This window comes from Lolium perenne, chromosome 1 (assembly GCF_019359855.2).
Source record: "Lolium perenne isolate Kyuss_39 chromosome 1, Kyuss_2.0, whole genome shotgun sequence".
NCBI lineage: Eukaryota > Viridiplantae > Streptophyta > Magnoliopsida > Poales > Poaceae > Lolium > Lolium perenne.
The window spans coordinates 84,415,052-84,442,319 of NC_067244.2; the positions used below are offsets into that span (position 1 = coordinate 84,415,052).

General features: G+C 46.3%; 2 protein-coding genes and 1 long non-coding RNA gene across 4 annotated transcripts; 2 read left to right on the forward strand and 1 right to left on the reverse strand.

Moving 5' to 3' along the window:
- Positions 1 to 1,816: 1,816 nt before the first annotated feature.
- Positions 1,817 to 4,679, forward strand: LOC127303992 (uncharacterized). Of its 2 annotated transcripts, XR_011756005.1 has the most exons (4): positions 1,818 to 3,222; positions 4,058 to 4,188; positions 4,274 to 4,369; positions 4,461 to 4,679. It is a non-coding gene; the product is annotated as an uncharacterized lncRNA (long non-coding RNA). The 2 variants fall into 2 exon arrangements; XR_011756004.1 differs by having other exon boundaries at positions 1,817 to 3,222; positions 4,058 to 4,369.
- An 11,594-nt stretch (positions 4,680 to 16,273) lies between these two features.
- LOC127304007 (probable glucuronosyltransferase Os10g0205300) lies at positions 16,274 to 19,502 on the forward strand. Its single transcript, XM_051334723.2, has 4 exons — positions 16,274 to 16,985; positions 17,175 to 17,424; positions 18,499 to 18,709; positions 19,096 to 19,502. Exons 1-3 carry the CDS (start codon positions 16,399 to 16,401, stop codon positions 18,688 to 18,690), a joined length of 1,029 nt encoding a protein of 342 aa, XP_051190683.1. The 5' UTR covers positions 16,274 to 16,398; the 3' UTR covers positions 18,691 to 18,709; positions 19,096 to 19,502.
- Positions 19,503 to 21,945: 2,443 nt separating this feature from the next.
- LOC127304018 (ubiquitin-fold modifier-conjugating enzyme 1) lies at positions 21,946 to 22,838 on the reverse strand. The gene is made up of 2 exons (XM_051334732.1): positions 22,381 to 22,838; positions 21,946 to 22,279 (listed from the first exon to the last, which is right to left on the reverse strand). The coding sequence occupies exons 1-2, from the start codon at positions 22,711 to 22,713 to the stop codon at positions 22,055 to 22,057; spliced, it is 558 nt and encodes a 185-aa protein (XP_051190692.1). The 5' UTR covers positions 22,714 to 22,838; the 3' UTR covers positions 21,946 to 22,054.
- Between the last annotated feature and the right edge of the window lie 4,430 nt (positions 22,839 to 27,268).

Below are 27,268 nucleotides of genomic sequence, written 5' to 3' on the forward strand. Positions count from 1 at the left end.
ATGACGGCAGGCGGCAACATGTTCACGTACGCGACTGCGCGTGATCAAAGGAGATGATCACGGAGGTGTTAAGGATTTCCAGATCGTGGGTAATTCATGGGGGTTAAGTGAATATAAGTGTGTTTAGGTGGCTGGTGGGGGAGTCCAGCTCTGATCTGCGCCATCCATCAGCTATCCGACGATCGAAGACGTTAGTTTTCAGATTTGCACTGAATCCTAGTTTTTATATATATATATATATCCAAAATAGTGGCCTACCATGGTGGCTAGCAACGCATGCCCATCTATCCGTTGAATCTCCTATAGAGACCATGAATCCACGTAACGAGAGCACATGATTCTAACGGAAAAGAGAAACACCGTTAAACCGAGAGCATGGTGGATGGCAACGTCCCAATCAATTGCGTGTATATACCAAACATCCTCTATCCCACCAACGCAGGAAAATCCTCAAGCCTCGTCTCTAAGAGCATCTCCACTCGTCCCCCCGAGGAGGCCCCCGGCGAGCGTTTTTTCCATCCGGACGGCGAAATTCGGCCCAGTCGCGCCCCCGGTTCCTCGTTTTCGTCCGGATTTGGGCCTAAATTCATCCGGCGATCCCACGCCCCCGGCCCCGGGAGCTCTCGGGGACTCCGGACGAGTGAAAAGCGGGGAAGGGCCCGATCTCGTCGGTGACTCGACGCACGAACCCCACCGCCACGTCGCTCAAAATCTCCCCACCCCTCGTATCTCTCTCGCCGCCGGCACCACCCCGCCGGCTTGTTGCCCAGTTGCGCCGCCACTCCTTCCCCACTGCCTATATTCCGCCGTGTTTGGACGACGGCCTATCTGCCGCTCTTCCGCCGGCTTTGTTTTCCGGCACTTGCTCGTCGTCGCTCGCGGCTCGGGTTGCCTCGACCACGCCCGTCAGGTGTTCGTCCATTTGCCTCGCCGGCCATGGACTCGGACGAAGAGGAGGAGCAGATGTTCGTCGAGCTTATGCAAGAAGAGATGGCAGCAGCCGCCCAAGACGACGAGCACATGATGATCCTTGGTTGCTTGGCAAGCATGTACGCCGGACTGCTCCCCGGTCTTTTCCAAGCTTGTTGAGGGTCATGCTCCCCCGGTGGACTATGTGATCAATGGTCGGCACTACAACAAAGGATACTACCTTGCAGACGGTATCTATCCAAAGTGGGCAACATTTGTGAAGACGATCTCCAACCCTAGCACCCCCAAACTTTGCGAGTTTGTCAAGAAACAAGAAGCTTGCCGAAAAGACGTCGAGCGAGCATTTGGTGTCCTACAGCAGAGATTTGCTATCGTCCGGTTCCCCGCTATGACTTGGTCCAAAGATCAGATGTGGGAGGTGATGAACTGCTGTGTGTGCCTACACAACATGATTATTGAAGATGAGCGAAAGCATCCGGTTCCTCTGGCTGAGCAACAAGCACCATATGAGAGAGAGGGTCCTCTTGCACAGCCTAATCACCAGGTGCCTCCATCATGGGCCGCCTTCATTGCTATGCGCCAGGAGATTCGAGACTCTACAATGCACCATTGCAAGATGATCTGGTGGAGCACATATGGAGGCTCCGAGGCAACGCCAACGCCGACGCCAACTAGTCTGTCTTAATTTGTTTGAAAAATTGTGAAATTTGTGTGCTTCATTTGTTTCAGCACTTGTTAAACATTGTACTGTTATCGCCGAATTTGTTTCAGCAATTTTCGTCCTCTTGTTTGCCCAACTTGTTAAATTTTATGTTGAATTTGTTTGAAATATGTCAAATGGTCGAGGTTGGGGGTTTCCTGCCGAGGGGACGGCTGGAACTTCGGCGCTCCCCACGCCAAATCTTCATCCAATCCGGACGAAAATTTCGCCGGATTTGGGCGTGGGGAGCGCCAACGAGTGGGGATGCTCTAATCCCCAGTTCCCCACCTCCCCGACTCATCACCACCGGGCCAAATCCCACGAGTCACCGGCAACCGGTCGACCGACACTGCCGGAGATCTTTCATCGGCGACCTGTCCTCCGTCGACACCAGGTAGGCCGACGGCGGTAAGCCACGGCCAACAACTTCCTCGCTGCCCCACCGGATCCGAAACAAGCGCCGCCGCGGAGTTGGCTAACGCCCTTTCTACCGTTCGGCCGCCGGTACTCTCGCATCCGTCTTGACCACCACCCCTGCAAGGAAAAACTGGGGCGTTATTGAGGCCGACGGCCTCAGCTCCTCCGGCCAGGCGGCGGATGGATCCGCGAGCCCTGCCTCCGGTGTCTCCCTGGCTGGTTGGAGCGGGCGGGGAGCTCAGAGCGGCGTAGGAACGGCTGGGCGAATTGACCCAGTCCATCAAGGCGTAGCGGGTGAGCATCCGCTCTGTCGCCCATGGTACCTGCCGACCGGCAGGGATCCTGCTCTCTCAGTCCGAGATGAGAATCCTGGAGGGGATGTGGCTCAGCATCCGCGTCGGCAGTGGCGGCCTTGCTAGGTGAGCCCAGGTCCGTGCTGGCCACTGGGGGCGTGCCGATGCGCGATGCTGGGTGTGGCTTTGCACGAGGGAGCGACTAGGGGCACGAGACCACGTGAAGGCTGCCATTGATTTTTCCATTTGATTTTTGTAGTGATCTGTTTGTTGTAGTCCATATCTTGATTATTTTTATTTCCCTCTCATCTTTCGTGTTGTATTTAGAGAACCAGAAAAATGCTGATCTGGATCTGCCTGTTGACCATTTTTGTAGTGTTAGACGGGAATAAGAGTTGAGGTTGTACTTGATGTTTAAGATTGATGCCCCTCTGTGCGATGTTTCTCCATATTGCTCAATTTTTGGATGCACAACCACCGTAAATCTCTGTCGGTTTTGATTTTTTACTCAGGTATACAGATGTTCTTCCCGGAAATAAACACTTCGGTTTTCATCTATGAGTTTATATTTTCTTCCTCAGAAGATTTGATCAGACTCCAGTCTTTTTGTCGTGCTTTGAGCTAGCTACATATTATCTTCAGTAGTTCAAATGTTCAATGTGTTAGAAGAGACACTTATGATTGCTAATCATACTGTTTGATTTTGTCAGCTTCATGTGCAGATGTGCTTCTCTTCCTATAATTCTTTCTGAACTATTGCTCTGTTTGCTTGGTACTTGTGGTTCTCTTCATGTACAGATAACTCTGTATTAACGGACGATGCAGGCATTCACATTTTCAGGCTTGGATCTGAAGGCTGTTAATGGCAATTCATTTTGCAAGGTAATACTTGCACAAGTTGAGAACATAGTTGTCACCTCCATTAATTCATACCTCTTTATCTTTGTACCTATTTTGCGCATACTATTTGTCCTCTAATTTGGCATCAAACGTAGCATATCCAGCCTTAGCAATGAATAAGATACTTCATATACCTCTTATCTCTGTACCTATTCCACCCATACTATTTGTCCTCTAATTAGGCATCAAACATAGCATATCCAGGCTTAGCAATGAATAAGATACTTCTCTCTATTTGTCACACTTCACATAGTGTAAAAACTGCGGTAGACTTTCTAATGCTTTGATTGCCAGTTCTTATTCGTGGAAGAAATACAAGACTATCTAATGTTGCCATGCAATTATCTGTGGTGTTTGGATTCCGGCGCTAAACCGCGCGGTCTCCAGCCAGCTCATCTCATCATCCGCGCCCGCACCTTCACCACACGGTCGCCGACCAACTGCCCTGCCGGAGAAACTAGGGGCTACGCGCTGGTCGGACTGTGCGGAACCATCCATGGCCTCCGGCTCCTTCTGGCCAGCACCATCTGCCCACTGCAATCCATGGCCTTCACCAGTGAATATGTTCATTTATCTGAATGTAGCAGTGCAAATCTCTAATCAGCTTACGAATAGTTGGAGCTGTTAATAATGTGGAGTATCATGCTCCATGTGTATCTTTTTTGTTTTCTTCATCTTATTAACTGGCTTACCAAGGTCAAGTTGAATCATATGCATAGTATTCACCTCTAGGTAGTGGAATCGTGGATATAAGCATTGCAGAATTGCTTTGTGCCATCCACTAAATAGCGTTTTGCTTTGTTTGTAACAATTGCAGAGAACATGCTTGGTGGCTTTATTTGTATGAGGTGGTGAATATGCACGGCAAATGTGAAGGCAAAATCCATGGAAGAATAGTGCGAAGTGACGACATATCTACCACAGACAAACCAATGAGCCTAGTTTATGGTGAATCATCCAGTTTAAGAGTTATTCCAGTTGCAATTTGCATGGTCCATATGCATGATCACTATTTTTCCTATTTCATTGGCAGGTGAAATGTCCAGTAAAATGCCCTGTTCAGTTGCAATTTGCATGGTCCATATGCATGGATCAGTATTTTGTCTATTTCATTGGTTGATCCAACCTAGTGAGCAATTTCAGACACAATTTCAACGGTCGATCCAGACGCAGTTTCACCTTTAAGTTGTTATTAATCCTGTTCCTTTCATTTGACGCAGTTTCAAATAAATGTCAGGTTGAACGGACGATTCAGACGTATTTTCAGCGGTACTTGCTCATGCTCGTTACTATGTCCATTTCTTTGTTCCAGCTAGCAAATGGCCAATGGCTCAAAATGGCGGCAAAGCAAACGTGAAAAAGGAATCCCATCTCCACCTCTGTCCATCTTGTATGCGTCTCTTTTGACACAGTTAATCAGATAATTCACTCTTGAGAAATGGTGAGAGTTTCATCTGTAATATGGGCAGGTTTAGCATGGCAATACCGTTTTGCCAAAACGAATGCCAGGTTTAGCATGGTAGTTTCAAACGCAACGTAGCAAGACGTTTGGTCGTTTTAATAGGTAGGGAGAGAACTGGTGAACGTTCTCATCCGTAACATGCGCGGTACAAGGAATGGTAGGAAGCAGTTTCAGCATGCAAAACCAGCGCCAGTTTCAGCATGCCAAAACCAACACCAGCATGCCCAAACCAACGCGTACTGGAGAACTTAAATTTCAAACGCAACGCAGACTGTAATCCAATAGCAATAGCAACACAGCAGGTGTATTCTAAAACGTAGATTATTTTGCAGTACAGTCAATGTTGCATTAACATTTGCTCAGATTCTACAATGTAGAATACAACTATCAAAACGTAATGCAGACTGTATTCTAAAACGTATATTATTTTGCATTACAGTCGATGTTGCATTAACATTTGCTCAGATTCTACAATGTAGAATACAACTATCAAATCAGTCCATCATGCAAACGGCTTCAAACGTCTCACCACAATCCGGTTAGTTAATTCCATTGTAATCCATAGGAATCTTGACCCCTTCATTTTTCTGCACACTATATATATATATATAGAGCCCAACTATTCTCGAACCCCCCTTAAGAGGGGTTCATAGCTATTCTCGAACCCCCTCTAACCACCATCTAATCCCGACCCGACCCGACCCGCCTGAAAAAACCAGTAGCCTCGAACTGAACCCCAACTCCACGCAAGTGAACCCCTCTCACATCTCCTCTATCGTGCACATCCTCTAGCCGAGACAGCACTCCCCAATCCAACCGTGCCTCCTACCAGGTCGGCGCCGGCGAGCGAGCGGCGGCGGTAGCCGACGTGAGGGAGCCGGCGACGGAGTCCGGCGAACTTCCCAACCAGAAGACCTTCTTTCGCGTCGGCATGGGAAAGCGAGAGCAGGTTCGTGGAAGCTCAACACCTAGCCCGACGAGATTCCCCAGCAGGAAGATCTTCTTCCATGCCTGCTTCCCACCGCCGTGTGCTCCAGCCGGGCGCCTCCGACCGAGATCTCCTCCGCGCAGCTCTGATCCGGGCGCTCCCCAACTCCACCGAGCAGCTCCGATCTGGGCGCACCCCAACCCACCGCTTGGCTGCAACCCCTACGCGGCCCATCTCCACCCCTTGCTTCGCCGGCGGCCACCTGCTCGGATCCCTGCGGGTGGGCTGGCGAAGACACCCGATTGGACTGCCGCCAATCTCATGCGCGCCCCCTGACGGCATCCACATCGCGCGACGCGGGCCTGCATCCATGGAGCGTACCGCCAGCCTACTTCCACATCACAAATCGCCGGTCTACCTCCACCATATACGCCGCCGGCATGAATCCATGAACGCATGCACCTACCACCCCCAAGCGGCATCCCCATGTTCCATCATCCACTAGCATCTTGCTACGCCGTCGATGGTCTCCTCTAGTTACCCGAGACGCCCCTGCCGCTTGGATCTAGATCCTCCGGGAGTCTACAGATGTCAGTCTGGAAATCCACGCCAGGAATCAACGGGGAATCTGGGAGTCCATCTGCTGCTCCGCCGGAAATTCACCCACGCCACCAGGAAGCCGTGCCGCTCGCAGCACAATCGCGTCTTCTGGGAAGTCGATGCGGGAGGTCGGGGAGTCCACCGCGTGCAACCGCAGGGAGTCCGCAGGTTGGTCGGTAAGAGTCACATCTCTCTGAACCTCATTTTGTGATTCTCCATTTTAGGTTCTCTGAACTGCTCGAATTGAACTATTTCTTCTTGTATTTCTCGTCAGCTATTTGTGCATAACCATTGTCTGTAGTAATGATGACTTAATGTTGATGGAGATCCAGCTCTTTTTAAGTGAATCAGCCACGCCAAGAAAAAAAAAAGGGTCAGGTTTCCCTGCACTAGTAAATAAACTACACGAGGCGTCTGTATTTAGGAAGTTTACTAATAGTTTCAGAGTAGTCCATTCTTTATAATCAGGAACACAAAATGTACTTTGGGTCTTTTTCGATAAGCACATTTTTAAACCTTGAAGTTCACCCCCTGCCGCGGCACGGCCGCCGCCGCTCTCACCCCCTGTCGCGCGCATGGCCGCCGCTGCTCCCACCACCTGTCGGAGGCGCCGCTCCCTTTCCCTGTTGCACGGCCGGCTGGCGTAGGGGACGCCCGACCCCTGCCCTGCATCTCGACCGTCTCAGGCCAACGGCGCCGCTTCCTATTTGGTGAAGTTCACATCTCCTGCAATTAGTTTTTCCAATTTTGAATTATTTTGTTAACTGAATTTTGAAGTTCACAAATGGAAAAATGTGTAGTTTAGATATAGGCATGAAAGCTGCCGGCGGCGACCTCTCCGGCATGCTGCTGCCGGTCACATCTCAAACTCCTCGCATATATTTGTTCGCTGCCCTGGTAACCAGCACACCGCCCCTTCCTTTACCCCTCTTACCAAATGAACTCTGTAGTTTACTGTCTTAAAAGCATGAAATTCAGATGATGAACTTGTGAAGTTCAGTCGATGTGAGAAATTGGGCAGCGCTTGGATACCATCGATGAAATTCTTATGTTGTTCAAAAGGAGAAGTTCAGATAGTGCTCCTCAATACTGCTACTATGTAGTGCCGACTGCCGATGCACCTCAACCACCTTGCTCAGAATTCGTGAGAAGTTCAGATATAGGAACCCAATCTCCAAAAAGGTAATTGAGACCTAGGTCAGCTTGTTCCACTCGATGATTGCCTAGTTATCTTCTGAAATTCACTATTTTATTGGGTAAAAGTTCACTTCGCCTATGAGGGGAAGTTCACCTATTTTTAATTATGCCATCATGGTCTTCTGCATATTATCAATTGTGTATTGCAAAAGAATTAGCTTTCAGAGATGCAACTTATATATGCCTTCATAGTTCACAAAATAAAGTTCTGGTGGTACACTTATGTATTGAGGGCAGGTCAAAAGTCTGAACGATGTGTTGGTACTTGCTGATTGATCTTGCTGTTGTTTAGCCCTTAATTATCCAACACTTCAGGATGAAAAACTGAACTACACTTTCTTGATTGATGTGCCAGTACTTCAGAATTTCTAGTTAGGACGTTCACTTCGTACACATGTGAAGTTCACTTTTATCCAACGAAAATAGTAATAATTTTATTCTTAATTATCAGGATTGTACTTCGTTTGTCGTAGAAGTTAGTTTTCTATTTTTCGTGTAGTTCAGTTTTTGCTTCTCCGAAAGTACTACAGCTTCTTTTTGTTGCTGTTTGTCACTAGTATGCTGCCTCCTCTGAACTCCGATATTGTTGAAACAATTTTTTTTTACGGAACCAAGTGCAGCATTTCAGTGATTCTCACTTACATATATATGATGTGGGTGTCACTGGGAAATTTAGTTTTACTTTTCTTCCAGGGGAGTTCACTTGGTACGAAGGCAAAAGTTCAGTTTTTGTAGCGTAACAATTCATTTCATAATCAGCAAGCTATTTAGTAATGAGCTAGTTATTAATTTATTGTAACAGAAGATGCATGCAGCCAAGGTGATTTTGAACCACTTCCAGGGGCTAGTTTGACAGTCATAATCATCTAGCTTCTCTCTCTTGTGTTGATTATTTTCTCTATGCACTACCAACTTTTTTAATGTGCTTGATAATGTGGTACTTACCTTACTTGAATTTGTGCACTCGATTTATTCTGCTGCTGTGTGCACTCGATTTATGCTGCTGCTCTCTGTACAAACATAAATTTATGCCTTATATAAAACATTGGAAGTTCAGTTTTTTATCTTCTCTCTGTACAAAACGTGAACCCATTTATTATGCTACTGTGTGCACTCAATTTATTATGTCAAACAAGTTCAATTTGTTCACAAGGAATTTGCATCTGTTGGAAGTTAACTTTTCTTTGTTGGGGAATCCACTTGGGTGCGGGTAGTTCACTTCTTACCTCCTATTTATGTTGTTATGAAATGATATTGTGAACTGCCCATGCTATTGCTGCTGGACTCGCACCGAGACTGCCGCAAGAAGCAGCAGCGAGGACTTCCACGAGCACCGGTGCGAACTCTGGCAAGCATCGCTACGGATTCCCTTGAGCACCAGGTTCGTGCAATACTCAAGCGACCTTCTGTTCCTGTAAAGGTGAGTAGATTTTGTGCCCTAGGTTCCTCTAAAAATAAGAACTATGTTTCTAGAATAATTTCCACAAGAATTTGTCTCTCTGATGACAATCCTATAATTTAAAAGAAGTTGTTCTTGCAACAGCTAAAGAGGTTCACTCTTTAGTCTAAAACCGGTTCAATACATGAAAAATAGAGGTTCACTCTTATCTGTATGTACTGAACTTGATTCTTGCGGCTATTACGTTGTATCTTTTTAGCGCGTATCTGGTTTTAGTTCAGTTTAGTTTTTGGCATTGTTCAGATCTTGGGCACTAAAAGTTCAGTCCGTAAGCTCTTGACGTGACAGAAGTATTTTTTTTGTTCAATACTACTTAAGTTAACATAAAATTCACCCCTTTCGCACAGAAATCTCATTTTTACGAGGAAGTTCAGTAAGTCCATGATTAAATATCACTTTTATGTTGTATGTGCACTTCATACAACTATGGTATTCAATAACTTTACTTCTTCTAATCCGTGAAGCTCACTTCTCCTAATCTGTGAAGCTCACTTCTCTTAATTCACGAAGTTCACATCTAGATAGAATATTTGTGAAGTTTATGACTGCGATGATTCTTGTTTATTCAATAGTTATATCTTATGATGAAATATTTTTTACAGTACATGAATAGAGGATGATTGTCTTCAGCAGAAACAATCACCTTGATGATTAATGTATAAATGATATGTTCATTGGAGATCATTTGAAAAAATGTTAATACTACTTCCATTTTTAGTGTACAATGGCTGTGAGTAAATTGTTAATACTAGATTATTATTTGGAAGCTCACTTTTTTATTTTGAGAAGCTCATTTCTTGGATCTGAGAAGTGCACGTGTATCCCGAGAATAATATTTGTTAGTCTTGAAGTTCAGTTCCGTGGAAGTCTATATCCTTTTTAAACGAGTTCATGTTCGCTGAAACTCAACTAGAAGTTTGCTTCGGCCACGCGGGAGGTTCATTTTTCTTGCAATTCACTCGAAAAAATGGTTCCAAATCATGAGATTCTGGAAGTTCGGGTTCCAAAAATGGTTCCACAACGCTAGCTTTAATAAAAAAAACTTTTGAGTTTGATGTGTAAAACAATTAAAGTTCACTTTTCGTTTTGTAGAGTTTGATGTGTTAAACCAAAGTAGGAGTTCACTATATTCAGTTTCTGAAATTCCTTTTAGTTCTGAACTTTTATCTTATGTTGTCAGTTAACTCTATAGAGTGTTTCAGTTCCGTACCAAGTCTTACATTTTGTTTCAGTTAGTGGCATGTTTAGGAACTAGGTTGTGTTGTCTGCCAAGACAGTACTAGTAGTATTATGATCTTACGTGTGGGGATGTTGGATGCTAGTACTGTAGGTAGTTGATTTGCATGCTCTACAGGTTGCGAGTTATATATCCTCTGCAGCGCGTCGTCTGGTTAACCACCAGAGCAACCCAGTACACCTCAACCACCTCCACTTAAGCATATAGCATATAGAATATAATTTCGCCATGCTTTGACACACTGCATTTCGGTCTGTGCATGCGTTGAATTGCCTGATTCACATTTAACATAGTATAAACTTTCTGCTTTCCCCACCCCCGAGTACACTTGCAAGTTGCAAGAGTGGTATTTTATTGACTGCCCATAAATCACCAATCTCAATCCCATTCCCATAATTCCCATTTGTTTAGCTCTCGTGCTTTGGGGTCATATTGCTTGCTATCTGTAAGCAACAAATCAATTAGGCAACACCATGCATGCAGGTCTGATTAATTTTACTTATTGTGTGCTTGCTGGGTATTAAACATAGAAGTCCATTTAATCATGTCTGATAAGTTCAATATATCAGACAAGTTCAATTCGTCTGCATAAGAATTTAAAACTTCTTGGAAGTTAACTTTTCTTTTCGGGGGAATCCACTGCGTCAGTGGGAGGAGTCCGCTTCTGGCTAGTATGAAAAATAGTAGTTCACATTATTATGAGATGCCTCCGACTAGTATGAAAAATGGTAATTTACATTATTATCAGGGCCAGTTCACTTCCTATATTTGGGGAGTTCGTTTAGTCTGTCTGACTATTACAGTTTAAAGCACACAGGCGGCACTTTGCGACATACATCAGCGGCTGGAGGAGGACCTACCTCTCCGTCGTATAGCCTTCTATTGGTACCGAGAACAGGTAGTTGAACTATCTCAACCTGAATTTAGACGATAGCAATGTGTAGTTCAATCTGTGTCAGCCATGAAGTTCAGATAGCAATGAATGTGATAGATGTTTTTACTTGCCTAAATACTACCAGATGGATGGATTATTCATGAATACTTCTCTAAATACTATTGTGCAGAATCTGGCGTTGTCACTTGCATGAGATAAGGTTGCGCGGGTCAACTAGCAAGGCGGCGAGCGTGAGCGGAGCAAGGCGGCGGCGGCAGCCATCAATTTCCGGACGTCAATCCACGCGGGTGGAGCAGCTGTTGCCATACGTGCTAATCAGTGATGCTCCTTTTTTTTGAATGAAGCAGATCCTCTCACCGTCTCACAGGAGTAGCTTTCAAATTGATGCTCCTTTTTTCTGAATGAAGCAGATCCTCTCACGGGAGTAGCTTTCAACTTGTATGTTGGTGCTTCTAAACTGCTCCAGCTTTGCTACTTTTTTTTTGTAGTTTTGTGCCTTTACCAGCTACGTTTGTACTGTTGCAGCCAAAAAATGATTTTTGTGCAGTGCACAAAACAGATTAAATATTAGAATATGTAAAGTAAAGTACTGGCAATTTGAATGTGCTTGATGTTCAATGGGAAACTTACTTTTTGTGGGCATTCACTTTGGGAATGGTGCGAAGTTCACTTTGCACCATCTGGATGTTCAGTTCAAAATATGTCAGAAAATTCACCTCGCACAAGCCAGAAATTTATCTCTTCTAGGACTTCAGTTTGACCACAACGGAATTTCATTTTTCACTATGCAGAAGTTTACCTTAAAATCACTGGAAGTTTGTGCAAACCTACAGGAAGTTTACCATTTTGTGGGATGTAATTTTGACCACGATGGAAAGTTCACTTTGTACTATGCGGAAGTTCACCTCCAACATGTTCACTTTTTTCCCGCGACCGGAAGTTCACTAACAGCTATCGGGAAGTTCACTTTCATATTCGAGCTGCTCACGCACTCCGTCTTTTCCTGGGCGGAAATCATACGCATAGAAATCTTTCGTACGACCATCGATTACGAAAATCGATCAAATCCACATACAATTAACACTAATATAACTCTAGTAATACCCCAACACACCATAATACCACACCTAATCAATCTAGATGAGCCAATTCGAAATGTTCTAGCGTTATCTTCGGCTTTGCGTATTTCTAAAATTAAACTTAAATCTTTTAGAATTTGGAAAAACATTCAACATGAAAATGATGCGCCTAATCAATATCTTTTCAACTCAATATCATTTGGAACATTCCAACGTGGTCCGGAAATAAACCCCCCAAAAAAGTACGAAAAACCGAGAAATTCAAAACGCTGAATCAAGTATTTTCAAATCTGCTCTTAAACTGTAAAGAATTTGGAAAAGTTATATTCATGAAAAAGATGCGCCTAGTCATCAGCTTTCCAACGGCATATATACACATCAATCAAATAAATGGTTCGAAAATTAGACCCCCAAAACTGCACGGAAATTGAGAAATCCGCGAAAACGTTGTTTCGTATATTTAAAATTATTTCTAAACAGTAGAGAATTTGGGAAAACGATGAACACGAAAAAGTTGCGAAATTTATGTGCGAATCCAACGGTATATTATACGCATCAATCCGATAAGCGGTTTGAAAATCATCGTGAAAATACTGTCCGCACGAACATGCAATTCTGGTATTCCGTCGAGAAATTCACTAGGAAACACCCGGAAGTTCAGAAAGGGTTCGAGAATATATATATATAGCCCCTAAATTGGTGCGCGTGCACTATGCTTATCGTCTCATACAGTACAATCATTGACGCATCGTACACACTCGCAAAGCTTTATATCGTCTCGGAGGAAAAGGAGAAGATAATGCGGCATACCAGTCGTGTGCCAAATCCCGACGCACTACCACTATCTGCATACGTGTCGTGTGCCACTATTTGTAGCCGTTGTAGAAATTTTCTATTCATCTGTACAGGTGGTCCCCACTTACTAGTCGTGTGCCTTACCAGACGGTACACTGCCACTACGGTCTTACTAGTCGTGTGCCATCATGCGGCCCGCTGCTAAAAATAGCGAGCCCGGGTGGAGCCCGCTTCTATTATTCGTGTCCCTATAGCCTTTTCGCAATTAGTGTAAAGTTAAAATAAGGTTCTCCACACTCTATCCTTGCTCTGATGCGATTGTCCTTTGGAGCCTTAGCACGATGACTTCCTGTCTCTCTACTACACAAGCTCCACTACGATAAATTTTGCCTGGACTCCGATGATGGAGGGACGAGGACATCGTAGTTGTCATAGGTGGTCCAATTACTTATTTGTAATTTTCATTACTTGAGCTTTTTGTACTACTGTTGTTGATTATAAATAGATTGGTGGAATTTGGAGAAAAAATTACTTTGCTATTTTTTTTTTACTTTTATTGTTGGCGTCGAATCATGGACTTTTCTTAGGGAGAGAAACAAAATCATCCTCGTGTCCAGTTCGTCGGCACCCATATTTATATTGGACCCAAAAATCATAGGGATGTGGTGAGCGAGCCATGTACGATGCATCGTACGCACATAGTACAACCATTGATGCATCGTATGCACTCGCAAAGCTTTATATCGTCGTGGAGGAAAAGGAGAAGATAATGCGTTGGTTAGATACGGACACCGCATACCAGGCGCGTGCCAAATTCCAGCGCACTACCACTATCTTCATACCTGTTGCGTGCCACTATTTGTGCCCGTTGTAGAAAATTTCTATTCTTCTCTATAGGTGGTCTCCATTTACTAGTCGCATGCCTTACCAGACGGTACACTACCACTACGGTCTTACTAGTCGCGTGCCATCATGCGGCCCGCTGCTAAAAATAGCGAGCCCGGGTGGACCCGCCCCTATAGCCTTTTCGCAATTAGTGTAAAGTTAAAATAAGGTTCTCCCCACTCTATGCGATTGTCCTTTTCGAGCCTTAGCACGACAACTTCCTGTCTCTCTACTACAACAAGTTCTACTACGACACATTTTGCATTGATTCCGGTAATGGCGGGGTGAGGACGACGTAGTTGTCGATAGGTGGTCCAATTACTTATTTGCATCTTTCATTACTTTTGAGCCTCTTTATACTACTGTTGTTGATGATTATAAATAGACCGGTGAAATTTCGAAAAAATGTTGCTTTTCTGTTATTTTTTTTTACTTTTCTTGTTGGCGTCGAATCATGGCGATTTGCACAAAAATAATCCAAAAGTTAAAGAAGACCTTCCGGCGAAACTATTTCACCAATCTAACCCTTTTGTGTGGCGCCCCTCCCATCGGCGCCACACGTGCCAGTGTGGCGCCCCTCCTGCCGGCGCCACTCTCCCAGCCGACGTGGCGCCCTCGACGCTGAGCTGGTATGCCGATCCGACGTGGCAGCATGTGTGGCGCCCCTCCCATCGGCGCCACACATGCACTTATAATTGCCCAAAACATACTGTGAGACAATTCGTCTGGGACTTAGCCGTTTTGCGAGCCTGTTTGTGTGGCGCCGATGCCACGGGCGCCACACTAGCATGTGTGGCGCCGATGCCACGGGCGCCACACAAAGAGGGTCGCCAGAACGGCTAAGAACTTATCGTCCGAAGCCCCTGGATGTTTTCGACCCCATAGTTGATATAAGTTGGCACGTGTGGCGCCGATGCCACGGGCGCCACACAGTGCAGTGTGGCGTCAGTGTGAAGGGCGCCACACATTGACTTGTGTTAAAAACATGGAAAATCCTACTAAACTCCAACAGTTTTCAAACAACAACAACAAGTAGCAATCTCAGAACAAGTAGCAATCTCAGAATATACACAACAAGTAGCAATCTCAGAAGATGTAGTCTACATCGTAGCAATTAAATTCAAACAACAAGTACCATTACAGACATTGTTCGAAATGACATAGGGTTCACAACTCGATAATTATGAAGAGTTCACAACAACACGTAGCACATCCTAGTGTAGTCCTCGACGTGCCGTCCTCGCAGGCTGCTTCCGGACGGCCATCCTCTTTGTTCGCTGCCGTGGCTCTTGTTGCTGCTGCGCCTGCTGCTCCTCCTGCTCCTCCTCCTCTGAAGAGAACGGCTCGTCGTTCCTCATCCTCGACAAAGATGATCTCCGCGGCGGCCCCTCATCCTCCTCAGTGACAACCTTCTTTCCTCGGTTGACATAACCTTCCGGAGTGTACCGGTTTGGAGCCTTGCCCCTTGGCTTCAACTGGTAAGCTGACCGTGGGGCTTGCTTGGAGGTATGCTTTGGAGGTATGCTTTGACTCAGAATTAGCTCGTCCTCAGGAATCTTCACAAACATGAACACATGAGATTACAAAAGTTGAAATTAGTAAGAACATGTTTGACAGCAACAAAATAGTCCATACCTCCCGCTCTTCTGAAGAGGAAGATGTAGCGATTTCGCCTTCGCGACAACCTAGCAAGCTGGCTAACCGCCGCATCTTTCGTGCAGTGTTCTGCATCATGGAACTCATGGTTACAAAGACACCACAACATAATAGCGTACATTCAAAGTTGGTGATCATACCTTAATGAAATGCCGCAACGGTCCGACAGGCTTTTCATCTGTCCCGCTCTGCTCCCACATAATCTCGCACTCGTGAGCTGTTTTTTGGATCTCCTCCCGCTGTGACAAACATAGCATACACAATTGAAGCGAGCACATGGCAATCTAAATGATGTACTAGTTAGTGAGAGAATCCATTACCACGAAGTTCAGCTACTGTGGCGCCCGTGGCATCGGTGCCACACGTAGAGGCTCGCCAAAACGGCTAAGTCCCAGACGTTCCGGAGCCCCTGGATGTTTTCGACCGAAAACCTGATATAAGTTGGGATGTGTGGCGCCGATGGGAGGGGCGCCACACGTGCTGCCACATTGGATCGGCAGACCAGCTCAGCGTCGAGGGCGCCACGTCGGCTGGGAGGGTGGCGCCGGCAGGAGGGGCGCCACACTATCACGTGTGGCGCCGATGGGAGGGGCGCCACACAAAAGGGTTAGATAGGTGAAATAGTTTCGCCGGAGGTTCAGTCTATGCTTTTCTTTAACTTTGGTTATTTTTGTGCAAATCGCCTCGACTCATGTACTTTTTTTAGGGAGAGAAACAAAATCATCGTCGTGTCTAGTTCGTCGGGGCCGACGCCAACCGGGCCGACATGGTGATGTACTGACATGCCCCAGACATCCGCTCGGGAGGCCCATTCCGGCTGCGCGTCCGACCCCGTCGTCTACCCACGCTCACGCGGCCACGCCAACGCGACCAAGTCCAGTCCACCTCCGCCCGCTTCCCCCAAAACCATGGCCACGGCGCCTGCCGCTGCTTAGAAAACCAAACAGCCTCGCGCGCGCACAAACATGGCGCCGCCCTGCTCGCCGCGGCGCCCCATCTCGGCGCCGTGCTTCCTCATCTGCTTCCTCCTCGGCTTCGTCGCCGGCCTCTTCTTCTTCGCGCACCGCCACCTCCACCTCGACCACCAGCTCCCGCTGCCCTCCGCTACAGAGGCCGTCACGGACCCGTCCCGCCACCCTCACCCTCACCCGCCGCCGCCGCCGCCGCCTCTACAGCCGAAGCTGCTCCTGGTCGTCACGCCGACCCGCGCCCGCCCGCTCCAGGCCTACTACCTGCGCCGGCTCGCGCACGCGCTCCGCCTCGCGCCGTCCCCGCTGCTCTGGCTCGTCGTCGAGGATGGCGCCGCCACGGGCGAGACGGCCGCTCTGCTCCGCGGCTGCGGGGTCATGTATCGCCACCTATCCTCCCCCGCCCCCGAGCCGCCCCAGGAGCCCCGCCGCCGGAGGCAGGACCTCCCCGTGGACAGCCGCGCGCGCCGCCGGAACGCGGCGCTCGACCATATCGAGCACCACCGCCTGCACGGCATCGTATACTTCGCCGACGAGACCAACGTCTACTCCCTTGACCTCTTCCACCACCTTCGCCAGATAAGGTAATACATCAATCATACTACCACAGTTCCCACAATTAGCATTCATCGTGGTTCCAGATTGAAATTCTTGTCAATTCCCCTTAAAATGTTCTACTACTAGTCAATTTAGATGCCTACAATAATCATTGGAAATCCGGAACTCATCAGTGATGCCAATTGACGAGCAATCTTATTGTGCGCGCTGTTCAGGAGTTTCGGCACCTGGCCTGTCGCAATGCTTGCCCCGGGGAAGAGCAAGACGATACTGGCAGGGCCGGTGTGTAACGGGAGCCGAGTGGTGGGGTGGCATACGGCCGAGAAGAGCAGGAGGCTGCGTAGGTTCCATGTCGACATGTCAGGCTTTGCTTTCAGCAGCACTATGCTGTGGGACACCAAGAAGAGGGCTCATCAGGCCTGGAACTACATCCGGCTGCTGGACACGGTCAAGCTGGGGTTTCAAGTAAGCTGCTCCTGCCCCCCCGTTCATTGCCCTGATCTCATCACGTTGCATTCATCTCATGCCAAGCTGTTGCATAGTTTTTTGTTGTTATACAATATACTCCGTGCAAGGGAACATGCGGGTTTTTTTCAACCGTAAAAGTGCATCTCTTGCATTTATGTAAATCTTATAGTATTTTTGAGTTTTGACCCTGTCCATAACCTTCCTGTTGCTGTAAAACTCATCGAGTAGCAGCTACTAAGCACATCTCCAAGGGTGTTTCCTAAACCTTCCCTAAATCTTGTCCATACGGAGAAAGAAGTGGACAGATGGTTGAGGGAACACCCTTGGAGATGCCCTTACATTTGCAATTATTTTTACCATGACCTTATATTTGCAATTGGCTAAGTTTGAAGCATTACTGGACTACAACTGTGCATGTGGAAGTGCATTCCAGACATAATTAAGTGCAAACTATCTCCTATTACACAATGAGGAGATTGAACACACCTTGCGTGTGTTCACATCTTTGATTTGTCTAGTTTATCTGGAAGCTGACTATCTGTCGGACAGTCTGTTGTGCATGCCACACTTTTGCACATTTTTTTTTTCTAGCTAAATGCAATCATATACATTTGCCTTCATTTCTTCCATTAAGACTGGTCCTGCTCATAAAATGTTGCCCATGTAGAAGATTTTATCCAATACTGCACAGTTGAAACTTACACAAGGTGACAATTCGTTGTCTTCCCTTTGTACATATGTTTAAACAGTGTCGTCCCTTTGTATTTTTATTCTGGAACATGCTTATATGCTGTTTACTGATCTCTGATTTGGTTTATGAATGCAACCTCTTGGTGACGGAAGCTGATGTGATGTCACATGAGTAACTTTATGCTTTTAGTCATTTTACATTTTTTTGTTGGATTATATGACCCTTTCGTGTTTATTTAGTTTGCTTGTACAAACTGAACTCATCAATTAAAATGGTTGTGTGCATCAACCGATGCAGAGGCCTAGGATTACGTCTTTTCGAAGAAGAAAAAAAAATACTGTTTACTGATCTGATAGCTTTGAAAATGAAAATTCTTACAGGTGACGACATTTATAGAACAACTTGTGGAAGATGAAACTCATATGGAGGGCATACCAGCTGGCTGTTCAAAAATCATGAACTTTCATCTTCATATGGAAGACAGAGATCTTTTATATCCAAAGGGTTGGCAAATCACGGAAAACCTGGATGTTGTTATTCCTCTGAACCAAGAAGGAAGTACACGACTGTAGCTCCTTGTTTACATTGCAGGTATGAAACATGATTGTTTAAATAGCTTATCAGCGGGTTTTAATCTAGAACCTAAAACAGCTCTCAGCTTTATGGAAATGTCATCTTGTATGTTAATATTGTGTAGTTTAGCTATCATTCTGATGCCCATTCCGATCTATGTAAGAAAGAAAGAATGTGTATGAACAAATAGTTTGCAGACAAGTGCAGATAGTTCTAGCAAAGATTTGATACTAAAATGATAATTGTTTCAGTCAGCATGGTCCATTTGCGTGTAGTTCATCTCAGTCGTTTTATAGTTCCCTTCATGTTTCCAAATTGCTTCATCAGTTTACTACGTATCCCATTTCTGACGATTGGGGTGCTATAACTGTATTAGTAACTAATATTTCATTTTTCTAAAGCAGATAACCTTCAGCCATCAGCCAAAAGGATGAATGTATATCGTCAAGCCACCGTAACACAACATGCTTCGCACTTGCGATTTTAGCGAACTATACGCCAGCGAGCCCATAGAGTGTGAAAATGAAAGATTAGGGTGGGAAAGTGGTTCTTTAGGCAGAGTCAGAGAAAGTTAACTAGGGGACCCTTGTGGATTGGGTGTACATACAACATACAAATGGAAACTTGCACCTATTTTTTACATCTTATATGCAAGATTCTGCTAACTTCTGATGTCAATTTTGGTAACTTTACCTTCTGCATTTGTACCTCTATGCCATCTTTCCGCAAGATACATGTGAGGATGCTGTACTGCCACTTTTTAAGGACCTTGTAACGTATGGGGAGAAATATCGAGGGGTTTTGTGTAAAATGAGAGCCATGAAACGGGCATATGTATGCAAAATATGTGGATCAGTTGCAGAGTTGATTTTGTTCGCACAATTATGATCCAGCGGTTTCCACTGAATGTCGGCCATGGCTTATGTTACGGATAATTCTTCCACCTCTAATGCATCCAGTCAATTGAGCTGAGCATATCTGGAACCCACGTCATTTGTTCATCTCCACAAGCCACGCCGTGTATTAGCATTGGGTGCTCTCAACCATGGGCGGACCTACAGGGTGGGCCGGGTGGGCCGTGGCTCACCCCAAATTTTGTGAATTTGTTTTACTACCCTAAATTTCTGACCCACACAAACGGAGAAAGCATCGAGAAAGACCATAACGAACTCGTGGTCAATCCCCTTCTCCGCTCGACCACTCCTCTAGGCTCTAGAGACGGCGCGGCGGTCGATCTCGCTGCCGGCGAACGACCGAAGGGCGACGGCGGTCGATCTCTGCCCCTTCTCCTCGCCGGCTCGCGCGGTCAGGTCGATCCCCGCCCCTTCTCCTCGCCGGGACGCCGGCTCGCGCGGCGGCGGTCGATCTCCCTGCCGCCCACCTCCTCTCGGGCCCTCGCCGATCTCCTCTCTCCTGGTCGAGCTGCTCGCCGCCTCCGCCCACGGCCCTCCTGCAGGTTGGAGTTGGATAGACCTGTCCGTGACCGGTCGCCCGCGCTCTCTGGCTCTATGTTGCCTTTGGCAATATTTTTTTTGCCTAGTATTATAATCATTTTCTATTTATGCTATCCATCATGTAAGACTTTCTTCATGTTTTAAACTATTTGTATATATTATAATTTTGCACACATTTTATATACGTATATATGTAATGAACTTCAATATTGACAATCTATTGTCTATATATGTTACTCATTTAGCAAAGTTTATCACATTTAGGAAAGCCGCAAAAAAAAAAATTGAGGTGTGCCCACCCTCCAACTTTTTCCTGCGTCTGCCACTACTCTCAACTACTCAGGCCAAAACCCTTCAACCACCACCCACCGGTACCAGAATACCACATGACATTACGCGCAAGGCGTCAGCCACCTTTCGGATGTTTGTCCGACGAAACTCCTCTCTGCAATGAGTTTGAACAAATCGGTTGACATCCTAAATCAACATAAAAAATATCGCTCGAGATACACTTGATTAGAAACAAAGTAGTTGAGCAATAGTTTGTTGTCTGCATCAACTTGCCGCCTTCAAATCCTCTCACGGCTAAAGACTGAACCACCATGCTTTGGCCTCTTGCTCTTGTGCAACAACAAAATCATAGAATTGTCCCAATCTTCCTCTATGTCATACTCGTACTCCTCATCAAAGGAGGAATCGTCAAAAGTGACAAATTAAATTCAAAATATTACTACCTCATGCTGGCAGAATTCAAACTATTCTTAAGAAAAATGCAAATTGTTACATTTTTCATCGCAGAACCATAGTGAAACTAAAGCGCAGTCCTCAGTTTGGTTCACCTTATAAATACAGTAAGTGCAATAGTGTTTTTACTAGTTACTGCAATGCAGAAGCCCCACAGCCCAATTCCTTACTCACCAAAAGAAATAATATACATGCATAATTACAAGAGCAGAGAAAAAAGTACAGATACCTAAACTAAAACACATAATTACAACAGTATGTGCAGTATTTTCTCGATATAACTATGAATCAAACTTGACATACAGTATGAGAAAATCAGGAATAACACACATCTGATAAGTTGCCACGGGAGAGCTATGCATCTCACATTAAACGATAGATGAACTCTACCTTGGTTCAACTATCACCTTGTTGGCAACCAGTATAAACCCGTTTAGTCTTGGTCCTATAGCACATAGTAATGATAAATTTAATGAACTGATGCCACCACCTTAAGTCAATTCTACCCTTCTAAACATGAAAAATCAAGCCAGTATAAAAGCTAACAAACTCAATCAAAAACACAATGGCAGCAACGCTACAAACAGACACCCAAAGTTAACTAGTCAAAGCAAAATACACCGTAAAGCATGCAAAACTGACAACTCGAGTAGATAAACAAATAAAACAAACTATTTGCTCAGATTCTTATTTCAAGTAATTTCATGTTTTCTGGGATGGTATTGGTAAGGCAAAAGACTTTCGAAACAATACTTGGGCACCCAGTCATGCTGATGTCCTTTGTTGAGACTGAAAACAGTGTTTTGTTATACCCAACAGGCCAACATAAGCATCTGGTCCCATCCTAAATAAACAGCATCTACCTAAGCTCACACATTGCTATCCAGCAGCTAGCAGGAGACTTACTATTGATTTGCTCAAAAGTTGTTGTGCAATCAGAGTGTTGGATGCAAATATAGTACTGTAGGTGTATGTGTACCAAACCAGTCAACAAATCAACTACAGTTCTGATCAGAAATCAATGCATCAGCAAAATATGGAACCGCAAGTAGCAGATGATAACTAGAGTATAGGAATTGCTCTTATTAGTTCACAACCGATCAGTGTAATTTCAATCCTCCAATCCCCTTGACAACATCCACAATGTAACTGCATTATTTTAGAGCTAAGAAGAAGCAGCAGCAGAGCCAGACGCAGCCGCGGCGTCTGCAGGAGCTGCCTCGTCGTCCTTGTGCTTCACCATGCCCGAATCCACCAGGATGGGCACCTCCGCCGCGAGCCACGGCGCGAGCCCGAGGCAGAGAGCGTGCGCGAGCCCAAACCTTGGGCAGTTCTTGGCCCACAGCGGCTTGAAGTGCACGGTGAGGCAGATCTTGCCCCCGCGGTACATCTGTATTTCCATCGACAACAACAATCAGGAACCCCGTAATAAAAGAGAAGAAAAAAAACACGCAATCTAGGTAGAGGCGGGCAAGCATGATGATAAGGAACCTTGTGTGTCTTGCCATCGAGGGTGGGGAGCTCGATCTCGGGGGCGACCTGAGGGTAGGTGACGGGGATGTCGAACTGGAGGGGGAACTCGTAGCGGCGGAGGTTGTGGACGTACCAGCAGGTGCCCTCCCAGCGGGTGCCCTCCGGGTTGGCGGCGGAGATGCGGAACCAGTCGTTGTCCTTGGACTTGTTCACCGAGGTGTAGGCGATGAGGGCGCGGTACTCCTCCTTGAGCCGCTGCCGCCACGCATCGCCGTCGCGAGGACCCGCCCGCGTCGACAGCAGCGGGATCTCGCCCACCACGCTCTTCGTGCCCTTGTCCCAGCCCTCCATGGGATCTGCTCCTCCTCGCTCTGTCGATTTCGATTTCCTCTGCTCCGCCGCCTCTATCCTACCGCGTGGATCTGACGCGAGAAGAATGTGATTCTCGGGACTGCTTGGATTTTACGCCGACGGCTGGTCGCTCGCCGCCAAGCAAAAGGGTTCCATCTCGAGCGTTGGGGGCGTTTGATCGAAACCAACGGTTAGGATAAGACATGAAGCTAGCAACGTTTTCTCTTTGTTCCTCTCAATGTGGAATTTTATTTTATTTGCCACTACTTTCTTTGATCTTCTTATGATTTGCCATAGTTTACATTCGATTAGATTTTTTGCCCCAACTTTCTTTGCACCTTTATCATTTGCCCCTCGGCACTGTATTTTTTAGAACTGAGGCGACGTGAAAGACCAAACACCCCCTCCCCAATCTTTCTCCAATTTGATATGGACTGCACTTTTGTCGCTGCTGCCTAGTCGCACCACTGCACCTCCAAGAAAGCAAGAGAGAGGTAGGTCGGCCGAGAGGGAGGTTGACCATCAATGTCGGCGGCGGCGAATCATGTGCCTCCGCTTCAACAAGACGAGCACGATGGCGTATACAACACAACCATGTCATCTCAGTGCTTCCTTGGAACCGGACCAAGCATGGCATTCTTGTCTTTGGGTGTGGGTCATGTTTGAGTGAGGGAAAATAGTAAAGGTGCAAAGAAAGTTGGGGCAAAAAAATGTAATCTAATGTAAATGAGGGTAAATCGTAGAAGACCAAAGAAAGTAGTGGCAAAAATTAAGATTTCACCCTCTCAATGGAGGAATATTTCTCAAAATTGTTGGTGCGTGAATATTCCATAATTTTCACCCACGGAATACCAACAAAAATCAGGAGCAACTGCAAATTCCAAGCACAAGCTTATATTGTCCAAACTCAACAAATCATCCAATTTCATGGTTCCTGCATCTAAAAATAAAATTGAATTAGGTACCATATGATGTGGGCTAAGCCTCGATTGTGTGGCCCGATCTCATGAATTGTCTTAGTGAAAGATCGAGATGTCGCCTAGAGGGGAGGGGGTGAATAGGCAATTAAAAACTCTTACGGATTTGTCTTGTAAGAATGCGGAATTAAACTAACATTTAGATTATAAACACAAACCCTAAATATGCTAAGCTCAATTAAGTGTAACAATAACAACTATAGCTAAGCAAGATAGGCACAAGATATATGTAGTACAAGTGATAGCAAGATATATGTACTTCAAGCATGATGGCTATCACAAGGAAAGAGAGCTCGGGTATAGAAATAACCGAGGCGCGCGGAGACAAGGATGTATTCCCGTGTTCCCTTCCTTTGCAAGACGGTACGTCACGTTTGGAGGAGTGGAGGTCCCACGAAGGATTCCCCAACGCCACGAAGGCTCACCCTATTCTCCGAGCCACACCCACGAAGGATAATGATATTTTCCTTATGATTAGCTTTTCCTCCACTCCGGAGATGGCAAGCTCCACAACCACTTCACAAGCTCCACGAAGGAGAAGCCCGGGCCTCTTCACAATCTTCCTTGAAGAGATCACCGGAGCACCAACCGCCAAGCCAACTAGGAGGTCTCCCTCCAAGAGTAACAATCTCACGCTCTCTCACTCGAACTAATCGTGGTGGAGAGCTCAACAATATGCAATGATGCAAAGCAAGAACACTAGAGGTGTTCGAGTCCTTCACACTCAAATCCCACCCAAGCAACAAACGCTATGATGAGATTAGAGAGGAAGAACAATGGGGAAAGTCAACAAAAGACTTCAAGATCTAGATCCAAAGGGTTCCCCTCACTTAGAGGAAAAATTGATTGGTGGGGAATGTAGATCTAGATCTCCTCTCTCAAATCCTCAAGAATGGGCAAGAATCATGGGAGGAATCAAGAGGGGAAGCAAGTTCTTCAAATAGCAACAATGAAGGTGAAGAAGGGGAAGAACTAACTCAGCCCAAGGTGGAAGAAGGGCTATTTATAGCCCAAGAGCAAATATAACCGTTGGAGAAAAGTTGGGCTGAGTCAACCATCGAGGAGGCCGATCAACCGGGCCTGGGACCGGGCCATCCGGTTCAGGAACCGGTCAGATAGGACCACCAACCGGGCCATCCGGTCCACAGACCGGTCGACCGGGCTAGGGACCGGACCAGCCGGTCCAAACCGGGGCAGGGGCCGGACCGAGACCAGAACTGGGAATTGTCGCGCAATAGTCCTCCCGGATTGCATCAGTGTAGGAGCTGGTTGGCGCCGGGGCACCCGGCCGTGCACCCGGTCGACCGGGCGGCAGACCAGAACCGGCCGGCGCAGGGGCGGTATGACCTGGTCCTTGACCGGGTGAGCAGGAAAACATGTTATACAAAAACTGTGATAACTTTTGTGTCCGGACCCCGATTGACATGAAACCAATATGGAGACTCCTAACATAACATTTTAGATGATTTTAGAGAGGGAGTCTTCCACCGTCAAGAAACGGTGAAGACGTCCTAACTCGAAAACGCAATAGAAGATGCACGCGGATTCCGTTTTCGATGAACTTGGGCTTGTTGTAAAGCTAGCAACAAGCTCAAGAACCTCTTAGATAGAAACACCAAGAAGCAAATAGGGATATGCAAAGTATGCAAAGGATTGAACTCCCTAAGACGATGTGATCAAGTTACCCAACTGAAAGCCCCTCTTGATAGTGCGGCTATCTATCATATAATCCGGTCTCCCATCAACCACCTTGAGACCGGTAAAAGGAAAGCCTAGCAAGACCATACCTTTGCCTTGCGCATCCCGCTTGATCTTGATGATAACTCTTCAAGCTCCACTCAAGCCGGAATGCCTCACTTGATCATTGTTACTTCGTGAAGACTCACAAATGCTCTCCCATACACCATGATGGGAAAGCTCCATTGATGCACATCTCCGCATGTCCATTATCATCAAATGGACGGCAAGCTTCAAGTATATGATCCTCTTGAGATGCTTGATACGTCCATTTTGCATCACTATTTTATATCATAATTTACTGTTATTCATTGATATATTTCATATTTGGAGATGATACTTATGTTATTTCATCTATTTTGCATGTTTTATGATTACTGGAGAATCGCGCACCGGAGTCAGGATTCTGCTGGAAAAAGCACCGTCAGAATGCAATATTTCGGAAGATCAACAATTGACGGAAATTACACTGAAAATCCTATTTTTCCAGAAGACGAAGATAGCCAAAAGGAGGAGCCGAGGAGGGCCGCCATGGGCCCCCCCATAGGCCGGCGCGGGCCCAGGCCTGGCCGCGCCGCCTTGTGGGGAGGGGGCCCACAACCCCCTCTGGCCTCCTCTCCTTCGCGTACTTCTTCGTCCCGAAAACCTAAGCTCCAGAGGATAGTCGCGAAGAGTCACAGCCGCCTCTGCGGGGCGGAAAACACCAGAGAGAAAAGAGCTCTCCGGCAGGCTGAAATCTGTCGGGGAAATTCCCTCCCGGAGGGGGAAATCGACGCCATCCTCACCATCATCGAGCTGGACATCATCTCCATCATCATCACCATCATCTCCATCATCATCACCGCCATCTCCACCACTGCACATCGTCACAGATGTAACAATTAGGGTTGGATCTTGATTGTTTGATAGGGGAAACTCCCCCGGTATTGATTTCTACTTGTTATTGATGCTATTGAGTGAAACCATTGAACCAAGGTTTATATTCAGATTGTTATTCATCATCATATCACCTCTGATCATGTTCCATATGATGTCTCGTGAGTAGTTCGTTTAGTTCTTGAGGACATGGGTGAAGTCTAAATGTTAGTAGTGTTGGGTAATATTAAATGTTATGATATTTAAGTTGTGGTGTTATTCTTCTAGTGGTGTCATGTGAACGTCGACTACATGATACTTCACCTTTATGGGTGAAAGAACATTTCATGATCTCTGAGTTTTGTGTGTTTGTTAACAACACCGGTGATAATTTAACCGTGTGCTAAGTGGTTTACAGTTTAGGAAAAGATATCACAGGAAATCAAGACTCACTCAAAAAGGAAGAAAAAGAAGGAGGAACCTGAAGTCTGGTCCAGGCCGGCACTCCAGGCGAAGATCGCCGGCGTGTCCGGGCAGCTGGCGAGCTGAGCCGGCACTGCCGGTGTGCCCGGCACTGCCGGCGTTCCTGGCCTTCGCCGGCAGCCTGTTAGCTGTTTCGATATTCAGCATCGCTGGCGCTTCTTCTCCAACGGGCAGAAAGTAGGTGGGGTATATATACCCCCTTCACTTACCTTGGAAGGTTGCTCAAACCCTAAGAACTCCATCTGCCATTGCTGAGCCACCAAGAACTCCAAAATCGCCAGATCTCCTCCCTCAACCACCCAAATCACTTGTGCTTTGGAGAATCGAAGGAGAAGACCCCGATCTACATCCTCACCGAAGCGTTCTTCATTTCCCCCTCTTATGCTTGAGGGCCCCCTTGCTAGTGTTCCTCTTTGGATCCCTAGTTGTTGGTTGTTGATGTATGCTTGTTGATTTGTTGTGTTGTTACAGATTTGGGAGCCTCCAATTTGGTTGTGGATGTG